Source organism: Belonocnema kinseyi, chromosome 5, assembly GCF_010883055.1.
Source record: "Belonocnema kinseyi isolate 2016_QV_RU_SX_M_011 chromosome 5, B_treatae_v1, whole genome shotgun sequence".
Taxonomy (NCBI): Eukaryota; Metazoa; Arthropoda; class Insecta; order Hymenoptera; family Cynipidae; genus Belonocnema; species Belonocnema kinseyi.
This window is the reverse complement of record NC_046661.1, coordinates 46573736-46594135: the sequence shown is the minus strand read 5'-3', so window position 1 is coordinate 46594135 and position 20400 is coordinate 46573736. Positions and strand designations below refer to the sequence as shown.

Below are 20400 nucleotides of genomic sequence, written 5' to 3'. Positions count from 1 at the left end.
AAACAAAATATTGTTAAAGAGCCACTTGTGAATTCGTCCAACATTTTGATACCACCTCTTCACATAAAGCTTGGTTTAATGAAACAATTTGTCAAGGCATTAAACCAAGATTGTAAAAAAATGGTACGCAACTTTGAAAAACTGGGCTGCCTAATGAACTTGAAGCTTCATTTCCTTGATTCACATATTGATCAATTTCCTGAGAACAACGGGGACTTTAGTGAAGAGCAAGGAGAAAGGTTTCACCAAGACTTGAAGGAATTTGAACGCAGATTTCAAGGACGATGGGGTATAAATATCTTGGCAGATTACTGCTACGCCGGTCATTTGTCGAGAAACGTGTGCGTAAGTGTAAAACACTTTCAAACTTTATTTAAAATATTTTTTTGGAAGACAAAAATAAAAATAGATATCGCCAATATCTAGTATCCAACATCTCACTATCGTAGTTGCGAAGTATTTATGAAAATTCTACAAACTCAATTGATTAACCCATTAAAACTCTGAGGCACTTCTTAAAAGAAGCTAAAAATATTATAATGGAGTTCATGAATATCGCTATGCATAGGTTCTAAGTCTTTCTTTATGATCAAGGGTCGAAAAAATTTCTAGTTTTGTGATTCATGTAATGGAAAACCTCCAGACCAGTATCCAAAACATCGATTCTTTGAAAAAAATATCAATTTATCACGTTTATTGTCCACTTACGCCGACTAGGAGTTGTTTTTTGAAAAAAATGACTTAAAATTCGTGATCAGCGACCTCAAAAACCCTCAGTAAAGTATTTTCAATGTTTATAAATCGGTTTAAAATCGTAAAACTTGATTTTAATGTCATTTTAATCAAATTTGAAGCAAATTTTCACTTTTCGCGATTTTCTGCCTTTTCATCGCCGTATGGTGGGTTGAAATTTTTGTAAAAAAAAAATCAAAACATGGTTTTCGATGTATTTTTTCCCATAGAATTCGATTGTGAAGTCAAAAAATAAAATTTTTCTTTTTATTAAAAAAAACCATGAAAAAACCGTAAAAAATAAGGTTTTTCGAGCAAAACCCCATAAAAAAGTAGCTGGACCCTACTTTTTTATTGCAAATTCGGATTCAGCGTCGAAAAATACATAAGAATATATAGGTCTGGTCAATTGCACAGACACTTTTGTTTTTTTGTGGGCCTGTGTTATTATACTGATTATTATACTGATTATTATACTGACAAAAGAAAATATAATTGTTTAAACAGTCAATTTTTGTCACAAAGCCTAGTTTTTACCTCATCATTGACGGACAGGGTTGCAGCCAAGTACACGATGGGCGGAACTACAGCTCAAGGTGGATTCCGGAACACCAGAACCTCGATAAAGGTACTTAGAAAAATTTCCAGATGTACCGGCTCAAGGATCGAACCCCGGATCTCTGAGGTGAAGTCCGAGCATCTAACCAACTGAGCTACCGAGGCTCAAAATATACTGATTATTATATTACATTATTTTATTATTATATTATTTAATATTGTGTATATATATATATATTAGAATTATATTATATATATTATACTGATGATTATTATTACTATTATTATTAGATGGGTAGGGTCATTCAAGCCCGTATTTAGGTGCTTCATTAAGTGTCCGGCAACCCAGATGAGACACTTCAAGAAGTTCTTGGAGGTAGCTCCAGACGAGTCTGGATGTAAATTCCTCTGATTGAAGGATCCTCAATGCAGCCTCACTGTTAGAGCATATGCAAACGTGGTGATTGATGTAACCCCGCTTGCGAATCTCCGCAAGACAGGCCTTGATTTCTAGGATTTTAGTTTGGAATACTATAGTGAATTTTTCCAGTGCAATTGTTATTTCAGCACAAAGTTTTATCCCAAATATTGCAGCTCTGGACCCTAGGGGATCTCTCGAACCGTCTGTATACCAAACGACTCCTCCCGTAGTGAACAAATTTTTCTCTTTTGCTCATCATGACAATTTTCCCTTTTTGCAAGTACCGCTTTGAATGGCTTTATGAATGAGTATTTTTCAGCATTTAATCAGAGTGCATGCACAGGATTTCATTGCTTGTCAGCATCTTCTTTATTGAATCATGCAGGTGAATGTCGTGGATACTACTATGACTCCTTTTTACTGACAGCTTGTAGGCCTCCGCTTCAGTCCTCTGCGTAATCAGAATGCTGCCAATGCTGCCATTGAAGTAGTTTTCATTAATACAGCAATTGCCAGTCAAAATACCCTTTGCAGGCTCTGCAGCTGGTTCCTGGAACTTACCAGACTGATTCTTGGCACCCAGATCAATGATGCATGGGTTATAATTAGTCTAATGATTAGCGTTTATAACCGGTATACTACCTTGTACTTTAATCTTTAACCTTTTCCCATTGCGCCTCTGCTAGCCCAGAAGGCTGCTCTGGCCTTTTTAACTATCGCATCAACATGTAGTTTCTAGGTTATTTTAGGATCGAAAATATCCGTGAGTGTAGAAACGTAACTCATTTAATCTTCTTATTAAATAATCAATGAAAAGTGCCCGTAGGGTGGATGACAATATTCCTCCCTGTGAACATCCTTTTTTAATCTTCGCTCTCACGCTGCTCTCGTGGAACGAAGATTAGACAATCCTTTCGCATAGCACAGAACGCACCTAACTATTGACTATCAAACCTACACAATGATCTTCCGCAGAATTAAATGAAGAGTTCATTGGGTGTTACTGAAAGCACCCTCTATGTCTAAAAACGCTACTATCGCTACATCCTCTTCTCGACCCGATTTTTGAACGCGGAAGATAAATGCATGATGTGTCTCAATAGTGGACTTACCTTTCTGCGAGACAAATTGATTATTATGTAGAGGTCTGTCTGGTAAGATTTTCTCCTTCAACTGAAAATTAACTAACTTTTCCAATGGTTTCAACTGAAATTAGACTAATCAGTCTGAATGGCTTATCCTCATAGTAGGAGTCCCTCCCCGGCTTTAGTATAAAAATCGCTCTGACTATCCTCCATACCCCAGGGGTATATCACCTTCTCGGATCAGCGCCAGAAAAATTACGGCTCGCTATTCTCCAATAATTATCATTGGCCCTCTGATCAGGACCGTCAGGGGAATTCAGCTAAACAGCTTCTTTCTCCGACCGATACCCAGATCCGGAACCAGGAAAGTGCACCTTCATGAGGTATTATAGGATTTTGCTAGCCGATTCTATCATGATCCCTGGCAGTGTTAATGCCTTCAATTGACATACTGGATTTTTCTTTAAGATTCTCTGGAATCTAGCCGTGTCAGGTACATTTTGAATGCCCTGACAATGCCCTCTCCATGAGAATGTTTTAGCTGATTGTATCTCTTTAGTGTATGTTGCTACACTAACCTTATATAACTCTCATATACTAGTTTTCCTGGCTCTATTAAAAAGTATTCTAGTTTCTCTTTAAAGAGTCTGAAGTTTATTATTCCACCAAGGGGATCCTTGTCTAATTTCCTCATTCGAAGAGGACAGTTGTCTTCGTATGATTTATTCATTAATTCATCTATTATATCCACAGCAAGTTGCAACTGATCAATAGATCTAATACTTCCAGGTATACTTTCCAAGGCCTCTCCGAGATCTTCCCTGTACCCATCTCAGTCGGTTGCTCTTGGGTTCCTACCCACAATAAATACATGCCTGTGATCTAAAAAGGATGTCTCAGGCGATACAGGCCAATCACCAAATTCTTCGCTAATGGATACTGAGAAAAAAGTTATGTCAATAACCTCCTTACATCTATCTATCACAAAGTTTGGTGTACATCCGCGATTTAATATAGTCAAATCAGTAGTTAAAAGGTAATCTAAAAGGTAATCACCTCTACTAGAGGTTGTCGCTTTCCTTCTCTTTGATGTTCTACTTTAATTGCTACCGGATCTTTATTACTGAACCTCGGTAAGCTGACAAAGTCGATATCCCTTCTAACATATATGGCTTTTCGGGGGTTTTCCGCAGATATATTGTATACAATAGAGCCATATTTGTGGCTTATGCCTTTCATCTCCACCTCGTAGCTCCAAAGTTCTTGTATTAGTGCAAAAGCCGTTTGTTCCATTGTAACACGTCTGCTTAGGCTTGCTTAGGATGACTTTGGATGAAATCCAAACATGAAGATTTGGCGCTGTTCACTATGAAGCAGCACCACTCTTCGACTGTTTCGAGGACAGCTGCTCTTCTTCTACCCCATAGCGTTCTAACGCTTAGATAGGATCTTCACTTGGACCCTTCTAATCTCCAGATAAGGACTACAAGAGCTTTTCTACGTATTCGACGACTAAAGGGCCCACACGCAAGATCAACTAGGTTGATTTGATGTAACTTTTCACGTCTATTATGGTCCAATCCTCCACCTTCAACGTGACGTTTTGGATATTCATCCTCCAGAGGATAGATGCAGGTTCTTTAGAACTGTCTTGTTTCCAAACAATGAGCTTAAAAGGCTTATGAAGGTCCTTGGAATCAATGATCTTGATTCTCCCACATTCCTTGCGGGAAGCTCTTCGGAACAACTGCTATTTTCAGGTGGCTTTGAAGGGCGAGACTGTAGAAGCCTCTTGGGTCTCCGACCTTACCCTTCTTACTTTCCTTGTCCTCCTTTCAAGTACTGCCATCAGACCGAGACCGTTTTGGGTTCTCTGGCATAGAAGTTGCCTCGAGCTGCAACTTAAGTTGCTAGCGATGGTACTTACTTCTGGCGCCAGTATTATACTTCCTTTTCCTGGGGCCTCCTGCTGTCCCATCGTCTTCAGTGGCTTTGCCTTCTGAGCTGTGGCTATTTAGAGCCTCACCTCCAGCCGTACCACTCGAGGTCGAAGAAACGGTGTCAGTCCCCTACTAACTCGAAGGTGATTTACCACCTTCTTTTCCAAACATTTTTTCCCTTAGTGAATTATTTTTTCGAGGGAAAATAATATGGGAATAATAAACTAGTGAACATAGACAATCGTCCCTCATGCGTTAAAATACTGTACATTCAACTGTTCATTTATCCAGATAAAAGCCGCCGCTAAACATTTTTTTCGATATGAGGAGTTCTTAAAACTTAAAGATCGTTCGAAAAGCTGAGGTATGAAATTTCAAAGGAATCTAATACTTCCTCTATCATAAGTGACAAGAATGTAAAAAATTGAAAAAAAATCTCAATTTTGCACTGATGTAGCTGTATAAATAGGAGAAAATATGATTTCTAAAGGAAACATTATTTGTTAAAAAAATGAAAACTAGACGGAGAATGTTTGTGTGTTAAATTCTACATAACTTAGTTAGGTAAACGAAGGACAATAAGGCATTTTATTAAAATTTCAAATTCAGTCATGTAAAATGAAACAGGGTAATATTTGATATAAAAATATCAATTTTTAATATAAATTTATTATAATTTAATTCGCGATTCAGTAAAAAATAATACAACTAGATAATAAAGCTTACCTGACAGTTAGGTAAAATTATTCTCGCACTTACTTTCCAATATAAAAAACTGACTTGAAATATCGCAATTTGTTCGAAGGCAACAAGAAGCACATACTTCCTTCAAATTGTAAATTATTACAGATAGTTCAACTAACCACCTGCAATTTAAATCACTTCATTATCTTCATTAGAACTGAAGATCTTGCGGTCGCATATTTATTCGCAAAAAAACGAACAATTATTTATATTTTGCAAATTTTCCGACGGCAATCTGTTTGGAAATGTTCAATGTACCACCATGAATTTTTTCAGATTTTTCCTATTACTTTTTCAATAAAAGACTATGCTTCAAAGTTCACTGTTTTTAAAAGCTATCAAATTTCCTCTCTTTTCATCGTATTTTCAGATCTGTAAGCTACAAATAATTTTTTGGAATATTACTTTTCGGCTTTTTAACGTACAACATTTGCATCTTTGAAATGATACCTCTTTCATTAACCTACCATTTTTTCTTCACATACTTATTCAACGTCAAAGCCAGAGGACTCGAATTATCTCGCCGAGAGTAGTCATGTAAATTTTCGTGCGTGAGCAACAACAAAATATTCTTGCTACAACCAGATTCTGTGGAAGGTCATCAACTTACTACACACATCCTTAAACAATTTTGTCTGAAACAATTACATTAAATTACAATACATTACCTGTAATATAGTCGCACGCTTTTAATGATATTAACGCTTTTATAAATCGAAAACACTTTGACGGGTTTCGAACCACCTACTCTAAGTTTAACGCATTCGATCGCTAACGACTAGACCTCACGGCTAACTTAGCACTTAGAATATCGATATAAAAATCTCGGCTAAAAAGTTAAAGTACGAGTATGTCAGGGCGATGCAAAAAATATCTGGTCCCTCTTTATCGAAATTTCTTATTTTAACATTTTATTAATAAACGGCCTTATAAATTTAAAGGCAGTAAACAAAAACAATGGAAACATTTCTAATAAGAATTTTGTAACCTTACAACCATAAATAATTAAATTTTTAATATTTTAAATTTGTGAAAAATTGAACATTAAAAACTTACGGATTAAATTTATATAAAATCTTTTAAATTAAATTAGGTTAGAATTTAGGAATGAAATGAAACATGTAAAACTAATCTACATATTTGAATATTTTCTGAAGTCCTACAATATTAACCGATACTTGAAAATGTTAAAATTTGTGTGGGGGACATGGCTCTAAACTTCAGCCCTGACAATGATGACGTCCATAGTGATTCCCATCTTACCATACTGTTGTTTAATTCCTCTTATAATGAAAGTGGAAATCTTTAAAAAATTCTGAAATCTATAGGTTGTTTCAAGTGAATCGTTAATATCACACGAAAATAAACTTTACATCATTCATTTAATAAATATTTACATTACTATAAAAACATTTCTGTGGCGAAATGTTGTCACAGGCTTATACTGCCCAATATGTCGAAGGCATTTTTGGTTAGAGTTGGATTTGTTATTTGACCATTTTGCACGGGGCTCTCCCGGTATATATCATCAGTCACGGACGCATTTTTATAATGCAATCAAGTGATCTGATGAGAGCAGTCTGCCCAGACATATTTGACAAAGCCTGGTTTTTACCCCATCATTGACGGACCGGGTTGCAGTCAAGTACACGATGGGGGGACCTACAGCTTAAGGTGGGTTCCGAACAACCAGAACTTCGGTAAAGGTACATTGAAAAATTTCCAGAGGTACCGGCTCAGGGATCGAACCCCGGACCTCTGAGGTGAAGTCCGAGTGTCTAACCAACTGAGCCACCGAGACCTTCACAGAGAGGACCGCGGCCACGTTGTTGGCCGATATTTCACACTCACTGATGCAGAAACTGCCTATGAGTGCTACACGTTTCCTCGCAATCGTGGGGCAATGACAGAGGGTATGAGTGGAAGTCTCATTGTCTTTTACGCACAGACGACAGAGGGGACATTCCTCAAGCCCTATCTTATGTCTGTGGTACCGGAGGTTTTCTTGTCCTATAAACATTTCTGTTAGGATTTTGACTTCCTTCCTCCCGAGTTTAAGAATTTCTTTCGCTCGATAAGGGTTTAGCTTTGAGCTTAAGAATGTTTTAGCCTGACTGCAGCCAGATCCTCATCCCACTCATTCTGATGTTCTTCGGTCAGCCAACTATTAATATTTTCAGTGGCCGACCTACTGGAAACGCCTACAACTGAATCAGGTACAGTAAAGTTTTCCTTTGTTGCTAGCTTTGCTAACTGGTCCGATATTCCATTGCCCCTGATACCACTGTGTCCAAGAATCCAGAGCAGAGTGACTCGGTTTTCTGACGCTAGCTTATTCAGTGCCTCAAAGCACTCCCATATTAGCAGCGACGTAGTCTTCATTCCATTCAGAGCCGTGATAGCAGCCCTGATATCTGAGCAGATACGAATGTTTCTTTTCCCGCCGTACTCCATTGCCTTATAGGCGCACTGGAGCGAGGCCATAATCTCAGATTGTGGAACTGTTGCGTAGGCCCTCATCGTAATTGTGAAGCCCATTCCGTTCCTTCTACGGTATACACCTGCCCCAGCGTTCTCTTTGTTTCTGGAGCCATCTGCAAACCAGTTGTCTCCGTCACTGGGCATATGTGCCGCACTGTTAGACCATTCCTCCTTTGTGGATAGGCTAACCCGGTATTTCTTATCGAAGAGGTAGTGGCAAGTGAACATTTTGTCCATGGGCATGCTCAGTGTCGGCCTCTACGTGGTGTCGATTGGTATCCCCATAACTGTCGAGATACTGCTACCATTTACCATATTTAGTTTCCAGGCCGCCTTCGCAGCTGTGGCTTTTAGGGTGAGATGGAGGGGCTCCAATCCTATTAGTGCTCCCAGGGCCACCGTGGGTGTCGACTTTGAGGCAACAGTGATATCTCTCAGAATCAGTCCCCTGATTCTTTCCAGTCGGGACTTCACAGTAAAAAGTTCGACCCTGGTCCACCAGACGACTGCCGCATAGGTTAGTCTGGGTCGCAGGTTCGCTGTGTAGATCCACAAAAGTGTCTCTGGTTTCAAGCCCCTGCTTTTTCCTATGGCTCTTCTACAGAGCCAAAAAGTCGCTACTAGCTGCTTGCACTTGTTTTCCAAGTGCCCGTTCCATGACCGCTTCTTATCCGCGATGAATTCTAGATATTTCGCTTGCCCTTTGATTTCGAGTTTTTGTCCCCCCGTATTTCCCCACTTTTACCTTCTGGTGAACACAACTTTATCCGTCTTACTCAGATTGACTGATAGTCCAGTCCCCTTACACCATGAAACAACTATTCTTAGTGCTTGCTGCATTACTCCGAAGAAAGCATCCAGATGCTGGCCGCGCACGATAACTAGTATATCGCCTGCATAGCTTACAACGTCGTAGACCTGACTTGTGAGTAGATAAAGTAATTCATCCACCACCAGGCTCCACAGCAAGGGAGATAGAACACCCCCTGCGGACAACCTGCGTCGACGTTTTCACATAAAGTGATGTCACCCTTGGTCGTGTTGAGATTCCTACTGTCGAACATCTGGCAGGTCCATTCCACGACTGCAATAGGCACCCCATGTGCGATCACAACCGTCCTAATTACCTCTTTAGAGATGTAGTTAAAGGCTCCTTCGTTGTCCATGAAGTTTCCAATCGCTAGACCTTTCTGCTTTAGTTGTCCTCCAATTGGGCCAACTGCAGTGCTCAGGGCCGTCTCGGTCGAATGACCAGCCCTATAGGCGTGTTATTGCTTGTTAAGAGGACTACTTGACAAGATCTTATCGGGGATATATCTGTCCACGAGTCTTTACACTATTTTTAGTAGGAAGGATGTGAGGCTATTGGATCGGAAATCCTGGTGTGAAGTATAACCGATCCTGCCAGTCTTCGGAATAAAGACTACTTCTGCACCTCTCCATGCCTCCGGAACATAACCTAATGTCAGACTAGCCCCAGCAAGTTTCACCAAAGTCCCAGTGATGACCTCACCAGCTCTCTGTAAGAGAACTGGGTATATACCATCCGGGCCGGGAGACTCGTAAGTACTTTGATAGCCTCAGAGGTGCCGTCCCCGCCGCTCCTGACTTTTTGAAGCTCGGGAAATGTGTCTTGATCAGGTGAGCCAAGGTATCCCAGTCCGACTCTGAGTATCCCCTGACGGGCAATTTTAGAGTCCCGAGAATAGCATCCGGATTTCGGGAAAGCAGCTTGTCCAGTCTGGCCGCCTCTGCTCCCTTCTCGATATCTGTGCAAAAGTTGGTCGAGCTTTCATGCTTTGCCTGGCGTATTGCACTCCTATACTCATCCCTCATCGGTGTGAATGAAATCAACAGATCCTTCGTTTTTCCAGAACTGGCACTTCTGAAACTTTCTCTGGTTTGCCTGCGAAGCTCTTCAAGTTTCAAGTTCCACCAGTGTGTCTTTCCAGCCTTCCGGACTTTCGAAGGCCGACAATTGCTTTCATATGTGGATGTGATGGCTTGCGTGAAAAACTCGGCTGCCATCTCCTGGGTATCCTCATCTCTAATTGACCTGGGACTCTATCAGTGAATGATCTGAGAGAGTGGGTTCGTCTGAGACTCTCCACTTCTTGATGTTATCTGTAAAACTACCGGTAGAGAGAGTGATGTCAATGACTTCCTCGATGACCGAATTGCGAAACGTCGGGGTGTTCCCCGTATTAAGAATATCTAAATCGGTAGTATTTAGCTATTCCAGTAGGTCCTTACCTCTCGAGTTGATGCCCGTGCTACCCCACAGGGTATGGTGGGAGTTAGCATCGCACCCCAACAGAAGATGAAGACTCCTTAACTCGCAGTATTCCACCAGTGTACGTACCTCCACTGGTGGATTGGTATCGCTGTCATATGGAAAGTAAGCCGATCCCATTACAATCCTTCCTATTCCTTTAAGATCCGTGACTATCACCATCAGGTCTCTGGAACATAGCTCAAGCAGCGGGACAACGTTGACTCCCTTCGCCAGTATGCATGCCCTTGGATTGGCCGCCTTAGGGTCCCTGTAACAAAAACCAGCCCCCCTAAGCCCCTGATGGTATCTCTAACTGTCCAGGGTTCCTGGATTAGTGAGGTACCTGTGTGCCTCACAGCCATGCCCCTCTGAAAAACTGCAGAGGTGCTTTTGCTGTAATGCAAGTTAATCTGGGTAATGGTTAGACCGGGAACAGTCATTTAGGTCTGGCCCTGATCTTCCTGTTCACCGAGAGGCCTCTCCCGCCCCTGACTGGCCACTTTCAAGTTGACCTATCCGGAAAGGTAGAAGAGCCTGTTATTGAGGGCCGCAAGAGCCCTCGCCTGTGACTCAGGAATTTTCACAACTAGGAGATGTTTAAATGCTCCAGCTGCGTCCTCTTCCTAAGTTCTATCGTGCCTGGCGCACCGCCAGAACGCTGTCCTAAGTGACGGGTTGAATTTATCCAGCTAAGCAAGAACCACCTGCGGGTCCGTCTGTCTATCTGGGAACCACGCCGTAGCCTTAACCATCTTTTGGAGCAACTCATCCCCACCCACCTTAAGAGATGCGCCTTCCCAAGGTCTTGTCTCGGCCAAAAACTTGTGTAGCCAAACCATGGCGGCTGTGTCGGCTGCCACAAATACAAAGAACCCTCCCCTGCAAAAATGAGTCTTGAATTTAGGCCACTGATCGTGGGACACTCTCTCCAGCGCCCTCCAGGTAGCCTCCCTTAGAAACTCTAGCTGCTCTGCAGTGAGCAACGAGCTCGGGTAACTCGTATCCGTCACCACCACGGTCAGAGGGTCAGTCCTTTGAGCGGCTGTCAGTCCAACACCCAACGACTCTGTGTTCGCCGACTGTTGGACCGCTTGGTGCCTCTTCAAAGGCTTGCAGGCCCGCCCAGCGGGTAGCCCTCTGAGCCCCTTTCTCGCATTTGAGCATCAGCGCTGGTTATCAGCGTTGTAGTCGTCGATGTACCAGGTACTGCAGTTGCTCCACTGGCCCGCTGCGCTTGCCTCCTCAGTCTCCTTTTCAAGGAACCGCTAATGCGTTTTTTCTTATCTGGGGGCTGATTGGCCACTCCCGTTAGTATAGCCACACTCAGAGGGGCCGTCACACCCTCAGCTCCCCAATGGGCTGGGGGCATAGCCGCCGTCTGACTGAGGCTTCCTGGAGAGACAGGTCGGGGTGAAAGGGTTATGGCAGACCCTCTAGGACCTAGCCCCTTCCCTCTCTGCCAACTCACTTCCTCCTTCTTCTTTTTGTGATTTTACGTGTTCCATTTTTGGTCCCACGAGTAGCTAGGGAAATAAAAGGTCCGCCCCGGCAGAACCCCGCATGCAAGGGTAAGACTAATTACTCGGAGAGGTCATCCGGTGTCCCGAGAGGCCGTTAGGACACTTTCGTAACCCCTAGGTGCCAAAGAGCTATGGGCACGATCACTCTACACCTATGACTTAGAGTGGTGGTCACATTAAGCGAGAAACTCAATGAATACCCGTTCGCAGGCCACCATACAAATGTAGGGCTGTTTTTTGGTCGCAGTGCGGACCGCAGGTAATTGCCGTGCCGACTCCAGAGGTTGGAGATCAGTCCGCGAGGCACTTCAACCCAGGGATCCAGGAAGCCCGTGTTAACTAGGCTCTTTCACCCTTCTATCATACTGCAATCATGCATAACAGGAGAGCCCGTTTATAGGAATTCTTTTCAAAACACCCAGGAGAGCCTGTTTATAGGGGTCCTTTCATCCATCCATACGCATGCAGGCCGCCTTCGCAGCTGTGGCTTTTAGGGTGAGATGGAGGGGCTCCAATCCTATTAGTGCTCCCAGGGCCATCGTGGGTGTCGACTTTGAGGACACTTTATGTGTCGACCCTTAAGCCTCCCCACCAACTACAAGGATATACTGGCAGGAAAATAATACAATCCTGATATGAATTATTACATATCAGTATTTTCACTTTTGGACTTGAAATTTTACATAAATCTTTGGTAATATTCATAGTTCTGTTAAGTATTAGACTCTAAAATACTTGTGAACTTTATCTAAATGCAGTTATGTCCTCCACTTACCGAACTAATTGGGTAAATGTTAATGAACAAATTTTCTTTGTGTAAGCACCGTTCAGCTTTCCCTGCTTTCATTATGCGTCGACATTATTTCCATTCCTTATCCGTAAAACAATTTGACAAACAATTATGTGTATGGTCTATAAAATGTGTAAACAATTTCGAAAGCTCTGTTTCAATAATATTATAGTTATGTGACAATGATTAGTCAAAAGTTTTAGATTCGGCGCATGATTGGCTGCCACAGTGGCTGCTACGTTTTGCGAACACGTGAAAGAAGAATTATCCATTATTAGATATATGTAAGCCTTGTAGTGCAATATTATAGTAGTATCGTAGAGTGTGTTAGTCGTGTTACCAAGATTTTCAAAAAATATTAAAAATATAAATAAATGTTTGAAAAAAATGTTTAAAAGTGCCATATACTCAAGCAATTTTACTCTTCACAGTCAACCTTAAAGATTTATAGTGACGTGGTTTAAGAAAATTCCTATTTGGTCATAACCTCGATTTCATCATATTTCAGATTCTCTAACGACAAACAGACAAACAGACTACAGTCAGACACATTCACAAAAATCGTCTTTCTAACTAAGTAAGTCTCAAAGCGTGGGAATTTGATAAAAACCAACTAAGTTAAATTTTACACAAAAGCACACATTCCCATTAGGATAAGTCGAATGTAAAGATCTTTAAACAAAGGAAATGTACTTAATTCACTGAAATGATAGAACTGAATAAGTTCTATAAACTGTTTTATGAATAGAAATAGATGCTTTTATCTAAACAAAAAGTATGAAATTAATTTTACAAATCAATAACTATTTCGGTCAGTGAAATATTAACTAAGCGAAGAAACTTGGGTATTGGTCAAAGTAATTAAAATTATTTGCATAAAAATTAGTTCATATAGTTAAATGTGATCTCAAATCAAGAAAATACTTATTTTCTTACCAATTGAAGGCCTTCGGCTGAAGTAAAAGTTTTTGTCAATTGAAACATGCGATTACTTGCTTGAAAGAAGCGTATTCTAAATTTCACTTGATATTTACTACTATGTAAACAAAGACATGGACTTAAATAAGAGTACAATTGAAATGAATATGCCAAATTCTTAAATTGAAGAAATAATTATTTCAACAAAATGAAAATATATTCATTTCAAAAATTAATTTTAGTCATTTGAATAATAACCTGTTCAAATTAATTGATTGCAGATTGTTCCAATTTTTCATCAAAATAATAATTGCTTCCTCTGAAATAGATCCATATTTACTTTTTTCGATATTCTTTTAATGCACATTTCGTAGACTGCCGGCGTTTAGGAAAATGTGGGCCGAAATCTATTCTTGGCATCCAAGTCCTTGGTTTATTCCTTCGTAAGAATATCTGAGTATGCAATGTGCCACATAGCATGCAATTTTCATTTCGTCAAAGTGTCCGAGTAACGTGCAGATTAAATAGAAAATAATAATTTCCATTCAAGTCTTCTTTCATGATTCTGCAAGTGGATCGTAAGACATTAACTATATTTGGCATGTTAAGATATATTATTGCATATCAAAATCAGTATGATAGGAAAACCTATTACATATTTCTTAATGCAGCATACAATAAAATTCTTACAATGTAACAAACATAAAAGTTTAAAAGTTTTTCTTCAAAAAATATATAACTAATTTTATTTATTTCGATACAGTTTTAATAAGTCGAAATTTTCAGGTACATTTATGCTTTGATTTTATGTTTAATTTGTATTTTTTCGTATTTTTTACCCACCAAAAATTTAAAGTGTGTTCATATAAATATTCAATCCCTCACAGCAATAGAGTATGCCGGAATAACTCATTCGATCTCACTTATCTATCAGGCTGTCGCAGGGATAACGTGTTGGATATCCTGTAAGGTGGAGATTTAGATATCCTGGGGATATCCCCAGGATACTTGAGATGTCTGTGGGACGTTCTGAAATAATCAAATGCCCCAAATAGAATATTAAAATTTTATAGATCCTATTTCGGGACATATGAATATCCTGAAAACGCTTAATTGACATCCCACATATCCTGGGGATATCCCAATTTCCGCCTTGAAGGATACCCAACGGGTTATCTCTGAGAGATAAATGGAATCAAAAGAAATATCCCTATATATACTATTTCCGCGAGGGATAAAATTCAACTATTATCCACATACTGATATGTAGACTTAAAATTTCTGAGAGCTTCAAGCACGTGATTTTTGAAAATTTGCTAAATAATGGCCGAGTTTTTGAAAAACGTTGCTGTGCTCGGCTCGGAACTTGTTACTAAAGCATGCATGCTTTTTTCATGAAAAACTTAATTGCGAAATCTTAGATAATCACACAGATTCATTTAATCTTGCGTATTTTTCACATAATAACTTAATTGTAATTGATTTTGTTCTATTAAATTAAAGTCCGCGATCGTACAATGTTCCCATGCGTTCATCACTTTTAAGATGCATTCAACAAAATATTTTGGTTGAATCAACCAAATCTGTTGTAAAATGCTCTCCTAAATTATTTGGTATATCCAACCAAACAATCTTTTTTCCTATTCAATAAGATATTTTCTCAAATTAACACAACAATTTAACCAAAAACTTGTATTGATTGAACCAAACAAATTTGGTCAATTGAACAAAAATTTCGCTCAGTTAGCCAATTTTTTTGTGAATTTAAACTAGTTTTTTTGGTGATACAGATAGTGTGAGTTTATAGAGTCAATTTTAATATAAAAATGCAACATTTAAACAATAGTTTCCTAAGTTTTCATTACAAAAGATTGAAAATTGAGCGAGAGACAGTGAATCTCCGCAGGCGCCTCGAAAAAAGTTGTTTTGCCGTGTAAATCATAACTGGCACCAGAATCATCAGAAGCAAAAAAATATCAAAATGCATTTGTTAAAGGAGACCTTACCTGGTGAATTATGTGAAGAAGTATTGTGCAAAGTTTTAAAAAACATTCGTGTAGTAGATTTTGATTTATGGCATACACGGACTTCAAAAGTAACAAGTTTTAAAAAAACGCTTTAAAGTTTTGACCACTAAAGAATTAAGAATAAAACTAGATAATTCTTTTATATTCAAACAGAGTCGCCGATGACAGGTATATAGAGCAAACTGCTTTCAAGATGATCTAGATCTATCAAAAAGTAAATTTAGGGATTATAAATTAATACAATAGCGTGCCAGGTAAGCACGCCCATTTGAAATTGTAATACAATATCATTGAGATATTATGCATTCATCTAAACAAAATTTTTAAACAAAAGTTAAAATACCTTACCCCCCTAACGTCTTATGGTATAAACTAACTTCAAAATTCGAATTCCCAAAGCATATACTATCTATAATTCGATATCGCGTAATAACTTGATAACTATATCCTAGCTTCTATATGCTATCGATTATATTGGGTACTTTGCCGCAAGAAAAATCTTTGGTCCTAGGGAAAAAGTTAAATTTCAAAATAATGTAATATTATCGAATAAAACTGTCATGATTTTTAAAAATGATTATTCCTCAACTTTATTCTAAAATCCTCATTATTATATATATTTATATAACAGAGGCATGATTTACGCGTTTCATCAGCGTCTTTTTGGTTGGGAGAGTAGCCTCTACAGTCTATACAACAGGACGAGCCACAGGATATGCGCATGTGCGCAGTACAATAATGACTCCATCATGCATCCAGGAGTATAATTATGGACTCATAATCTGACTTTTGTTAGAGAAAGTATCAGGCATAAAAAAGAGGAAAATGTCTTTTTACCCTAAAATGTTTGATTCCAGCAGAAGCTGTTTGTCAACTTTAGTCAACGCCACACCATTCTTGTTATATTTTACCTCGGTATATTTGGCTAGAATTAAACTCAAATACCCGGGAAGTAAGAACAAATGAGGACTAATTTAAATTTGAAATTATATTTTCTGTGTTCAAAGTAGTTTTTCTAACAAGGTTCAACGTGTTTTAAAGCCAAAATTCACCACTTTTTGAGCCTGTGAAAGGACTTTCCACACCCGTTAAGAAGAGAAAAATTCAGAATCTGAATTCCCATAAGTACGTGAATTTTCCTCCGTCGAAAGTTGCACCAAGGAGTAGAAAAAATAAGCGAAATCTATTCTCTTTAATCGACTTGGAAAAATTTAATGAAAGCGTATCGATAGGAAATAAAAAATGAAGGAATGCAAAAGAATAAATGGAACGACAGATAATAGTGTCACTTTGAAGAGGAAAAACCTAGTCCTTTCAATCGATCAGTTATAAATATAAAATAATTATGTTAATAGAAATAATTTCTAGTATTCTCAAAGAATATTTGTATAATCCTGTTTAAAGATAAATTAATTTTGTTTACCTTACATAACACTAATAAATGAATTTATTTGTATTTATTCAATCGTTTAGGAAATAAAGAAGAATTGGTTTTGGAGATAAATCTATTCTTTCGTTGGGCACTTCTCTCGATGAAAAATTAGCACATTCAACAAAATTTAAAAGTGCTCACTCTTTCGTTTAAATCTGAAAATATTAATTTTTCTCTATTCTTCTCTTCTTACCGGGTAAGATGACATGATTTTGACACGGCTCTAAACAGTGATAATTAAAATTTTAACCTGAAAACGGCCCCTGAGAAAGACATGTGAAAGAGGACATATTTCTCCGCCAAAACAAAACTAATTTTAATGATTCTTCATCAGAATGATACAATGGCTGGACTACTTTAATTAATTAATAACAAAATTTTTTCTTTCCAGTTTCAATTACCTAAAGAATTAGACATTATTTCCACAAGTCAAACTTTCTAGGCCAATTTGAAAATGATCATCTATAGGAATTTAGAGCATTTTCTTCAGATGTAGATTTTCGTAAAATTCCATACAAAAGCATAATTGTTATAAATGTTTCATGAAATTTCTAATTTTTATTATTTATTTATTATTTTATTATCCAAAAAAATGTGTAAAATTATTCAAAATATTGTGATAGTTTATCAAATATTTTTGGGCAAAATATCTTTCTGGACATACGGTTATACTTAAAGAATTTCTAGAAAATTCAGCTAACCTACGTGAAAAATTAAACATTACTTTGGGTACGATGCCATATGCATTTAGTGGGTATCACTCAAATCCCTGAATTCTATGCTGCATGATTTTCATAGATATTTAACTGGATAACTTGACTTGATAAACATTGATGTGCCATCACATGATTCTTTCTTAGACCACCATGATGAAGTGACATTTCATGAATATAGAGTAATAATATCACGTACACTAGATAGTTATATAAGTAATTTAATGAGTTAAAAATACATTTTTTGTTAAACTTCTGAAATTCTGTCTGAAGAATGCAAATTGTGTTTTTAATAATAGTTTCTACAAGCAAATTTTCGGGGTACCGATGGGTTCTCCTTTATCGCCAACTGTTGCAATTTGATCATGGAATATCTTAAAAGCTATATTCTCAAAACCATTCCATACGAGGTTACATTTTTTCAGATATGTTGACGATATTCTGACCTGTGTTCACAAAAATAACATTCGTTATTATTACACCATTAAGCCATTTCCCTTTCGGGGTAGGCGTGACTCGCTGGGTAGGGGAAAGGAGTAGTGTGTGGAAGGGATAGAGATTTTTCAGATTGATCCAGAATTATCGTGCTATTTAAGTAAATAACACGTTCGTTCCGCAACACTGCTCCGACCCAGGTTGCTGATCAATCTCTCTAACAATCACCCCAAGCGAAGAACCTCACGAAGTCGTTATGTAAGGTTCCCTACTTGGGTCCATAAGTAGCCAGGGTCTTTGTTTCAGGCGTCATTCACTCTACTGACACTCTTTTTATTAACTATTTGCCGCCATACTTTCCTGTCCTGGCATACTTCTCTAGCTTCTTTTATGTCCATCCATTTTTTCATGCAGACTCTCGTGTTTCTGTGACTTCTTATGTCTCTTCTAACTAGGGTCTCATTCACACATTCTAACCATTCTTTCCGCGGTCTACCTCTGGGCACGCTGCCATTTAACTTACCTTCATACACTTGTTTCGTTAGTCGTTCGTTTGGCATTCTCTCAACGTGTCCGAACCATCTTAAACGATTTCTTTCCCATGTGTCTACTAGCGTCTCTTCTGCACCACATTTGTTTAGAATTATCTCGTTATTTACTTTGTCCATCAGGGTTTTCCCGCATATTGTGCGCATGAATGTCATGTCAATTGCGTTAATTTTACTCTTATCTTTTTCTTGATAAGTCCATGTCTCGCTACCGTATAGTACAGTCGGTACAAATATAGAATTATGTATTGCCATTTTAGCTTTATTTGATATATTTTTACTTCTGATAAGGGGGCCTGCTGTACCAATAACCTTCTTACCTTCATTTATACATCTATCTAATTCCTCCTCTATCTTCCCGTCCCTAGTAAATAAGCTACCAAGGTATACGAACTTATCAACTTGTTCAATTCTCTCATTATTTAATAAAATATTGCATAGTGTTTTCTCACAATTTCCTTCGAACACCATAGTTTTTGTTTTATTTGTTCGTGATTTATTAAAAAACTTTAACGCAAGGCTGAATTTCACTATAAAGAGGGAAAACAACATGAGCACGGAAGAAAGAAAATATAATCTTTTAGCGACTTCAGAGTAATATTTATGTGCAACAAAAACTAACTTCACATTGGAAATGTTTACCATGTTAACTCTATTGAATCTTGTTTTGTTTCGATGTGAAACAATCTAACCTTCTGTTTGAAGATTACCCGCAGCAAAAATCCACTTCTGCTGTTTCTGTGAGTGTAAGCTTGTTAAACTCTTTAGTAGAAAGGGATAATGGCAACTTGCATACAGATTGATATTGAAAGACATCTTAGTCGGGAAGATACTTGAATTTTAATACTCTTGCTTCGATGAAACATTAGATCAGTGTTGTTAACTCTCTGGTTAATAGAGCAGTTAGACTTTCTAACCATAAATATAAAAATAAAACGTTGGATTTGATTGAAAGAACTTTAATGAAGATTGATAGCCCTACACAATTAGTCCTGAAGTTTATGAACAAAGGGTTTGAGAATATTCAAAATCGGAGCAATACTGCTATCAATAGCAATATAAATATTACGGATTATAGCAATATTACTAATAAATTCTTGGTTCTACATTGTAATGCAATAATACATTAACAATTTAAAAGATATTTTTGGAAAATTGGGTTTCAAAGTCGTTCTGCGCTCTGTCCACGATGGTTTTAAATGTTTCACAAGTGAAAAGGGTCCTCCAAAGAAAGGTCTTAAAACGCACAATCTGCAGTTTTAACTGCAAAGGTTGTAAGTGTATTTATATTGGCCAATTTTAAACGAACATCGATACTGTAATAAGTGAGCATAAGAACGATTGCAAACATGATGATAGAAACACAGCAATAGTTTATCATTCTCATACGAAAAATCCGCATTTCACTTTAATAATATTAGGATTTTCGACTTCGATAATATTAAGATTTTAGGTACCGAGACTATATAGCATTCCATATAGCAAAGATGAAAAATTCTCCGTCAAGAAAAGAACCGATACCAAAGGCCTCAGCAATATATACTTTAACATGATTAATAGCACTAATAATTTTTAAATTCGGAATAGAATTTTCAACTAGAATAACTATTTTTATTTGAATATTGAAGAAATAAATAATTATTATTATCAATCAAATGAATCTTAACCGAAACAATTATTTTGAATTATATATCAAGTAATAAGCACAATATTTTAAGTATAAGGGCAATTCCACAGAACTTCTAGATTTGAAATTTCGCGCCTTTCTGCACGTTTTCGTC

The 20400-nt window shown here is 38.0% G+C and overlaps 2 protein-coding genes across 2 annotated transcripts in view; one reads left to right on the top strand and one right to left on the bottom strand.

The window, feature by feature from the left end:
• The window catches only part of LOC117173637 (trypsin-7-like), a 94137-nt gene extending 90048 nt beyond the window's left edge, over positions 1–4089 (bottom strand). The window contains exons 1-2 of the mRNA XM_033362278.1: positions 3853–4089; positions 2137–2321 (exon numbers count right to left, since the gene is read on the bottom strand). Of these exons, the coding sequence (XP_033218169.1) occupies positions 2137–2321; positions 3853–4089 (422 nt within the window). The remainder of the gene's footprint in view (positions 1–2136; positions 2322–3852) is intronic.
• Positions 1–20400, top strand: part of LOC117172556 (trypsin-7-like) — a 256431-nt gene that overhangs the window by 160005 nt on the left and 76026 nt on the right. The window lies entirely within an intron of this gene.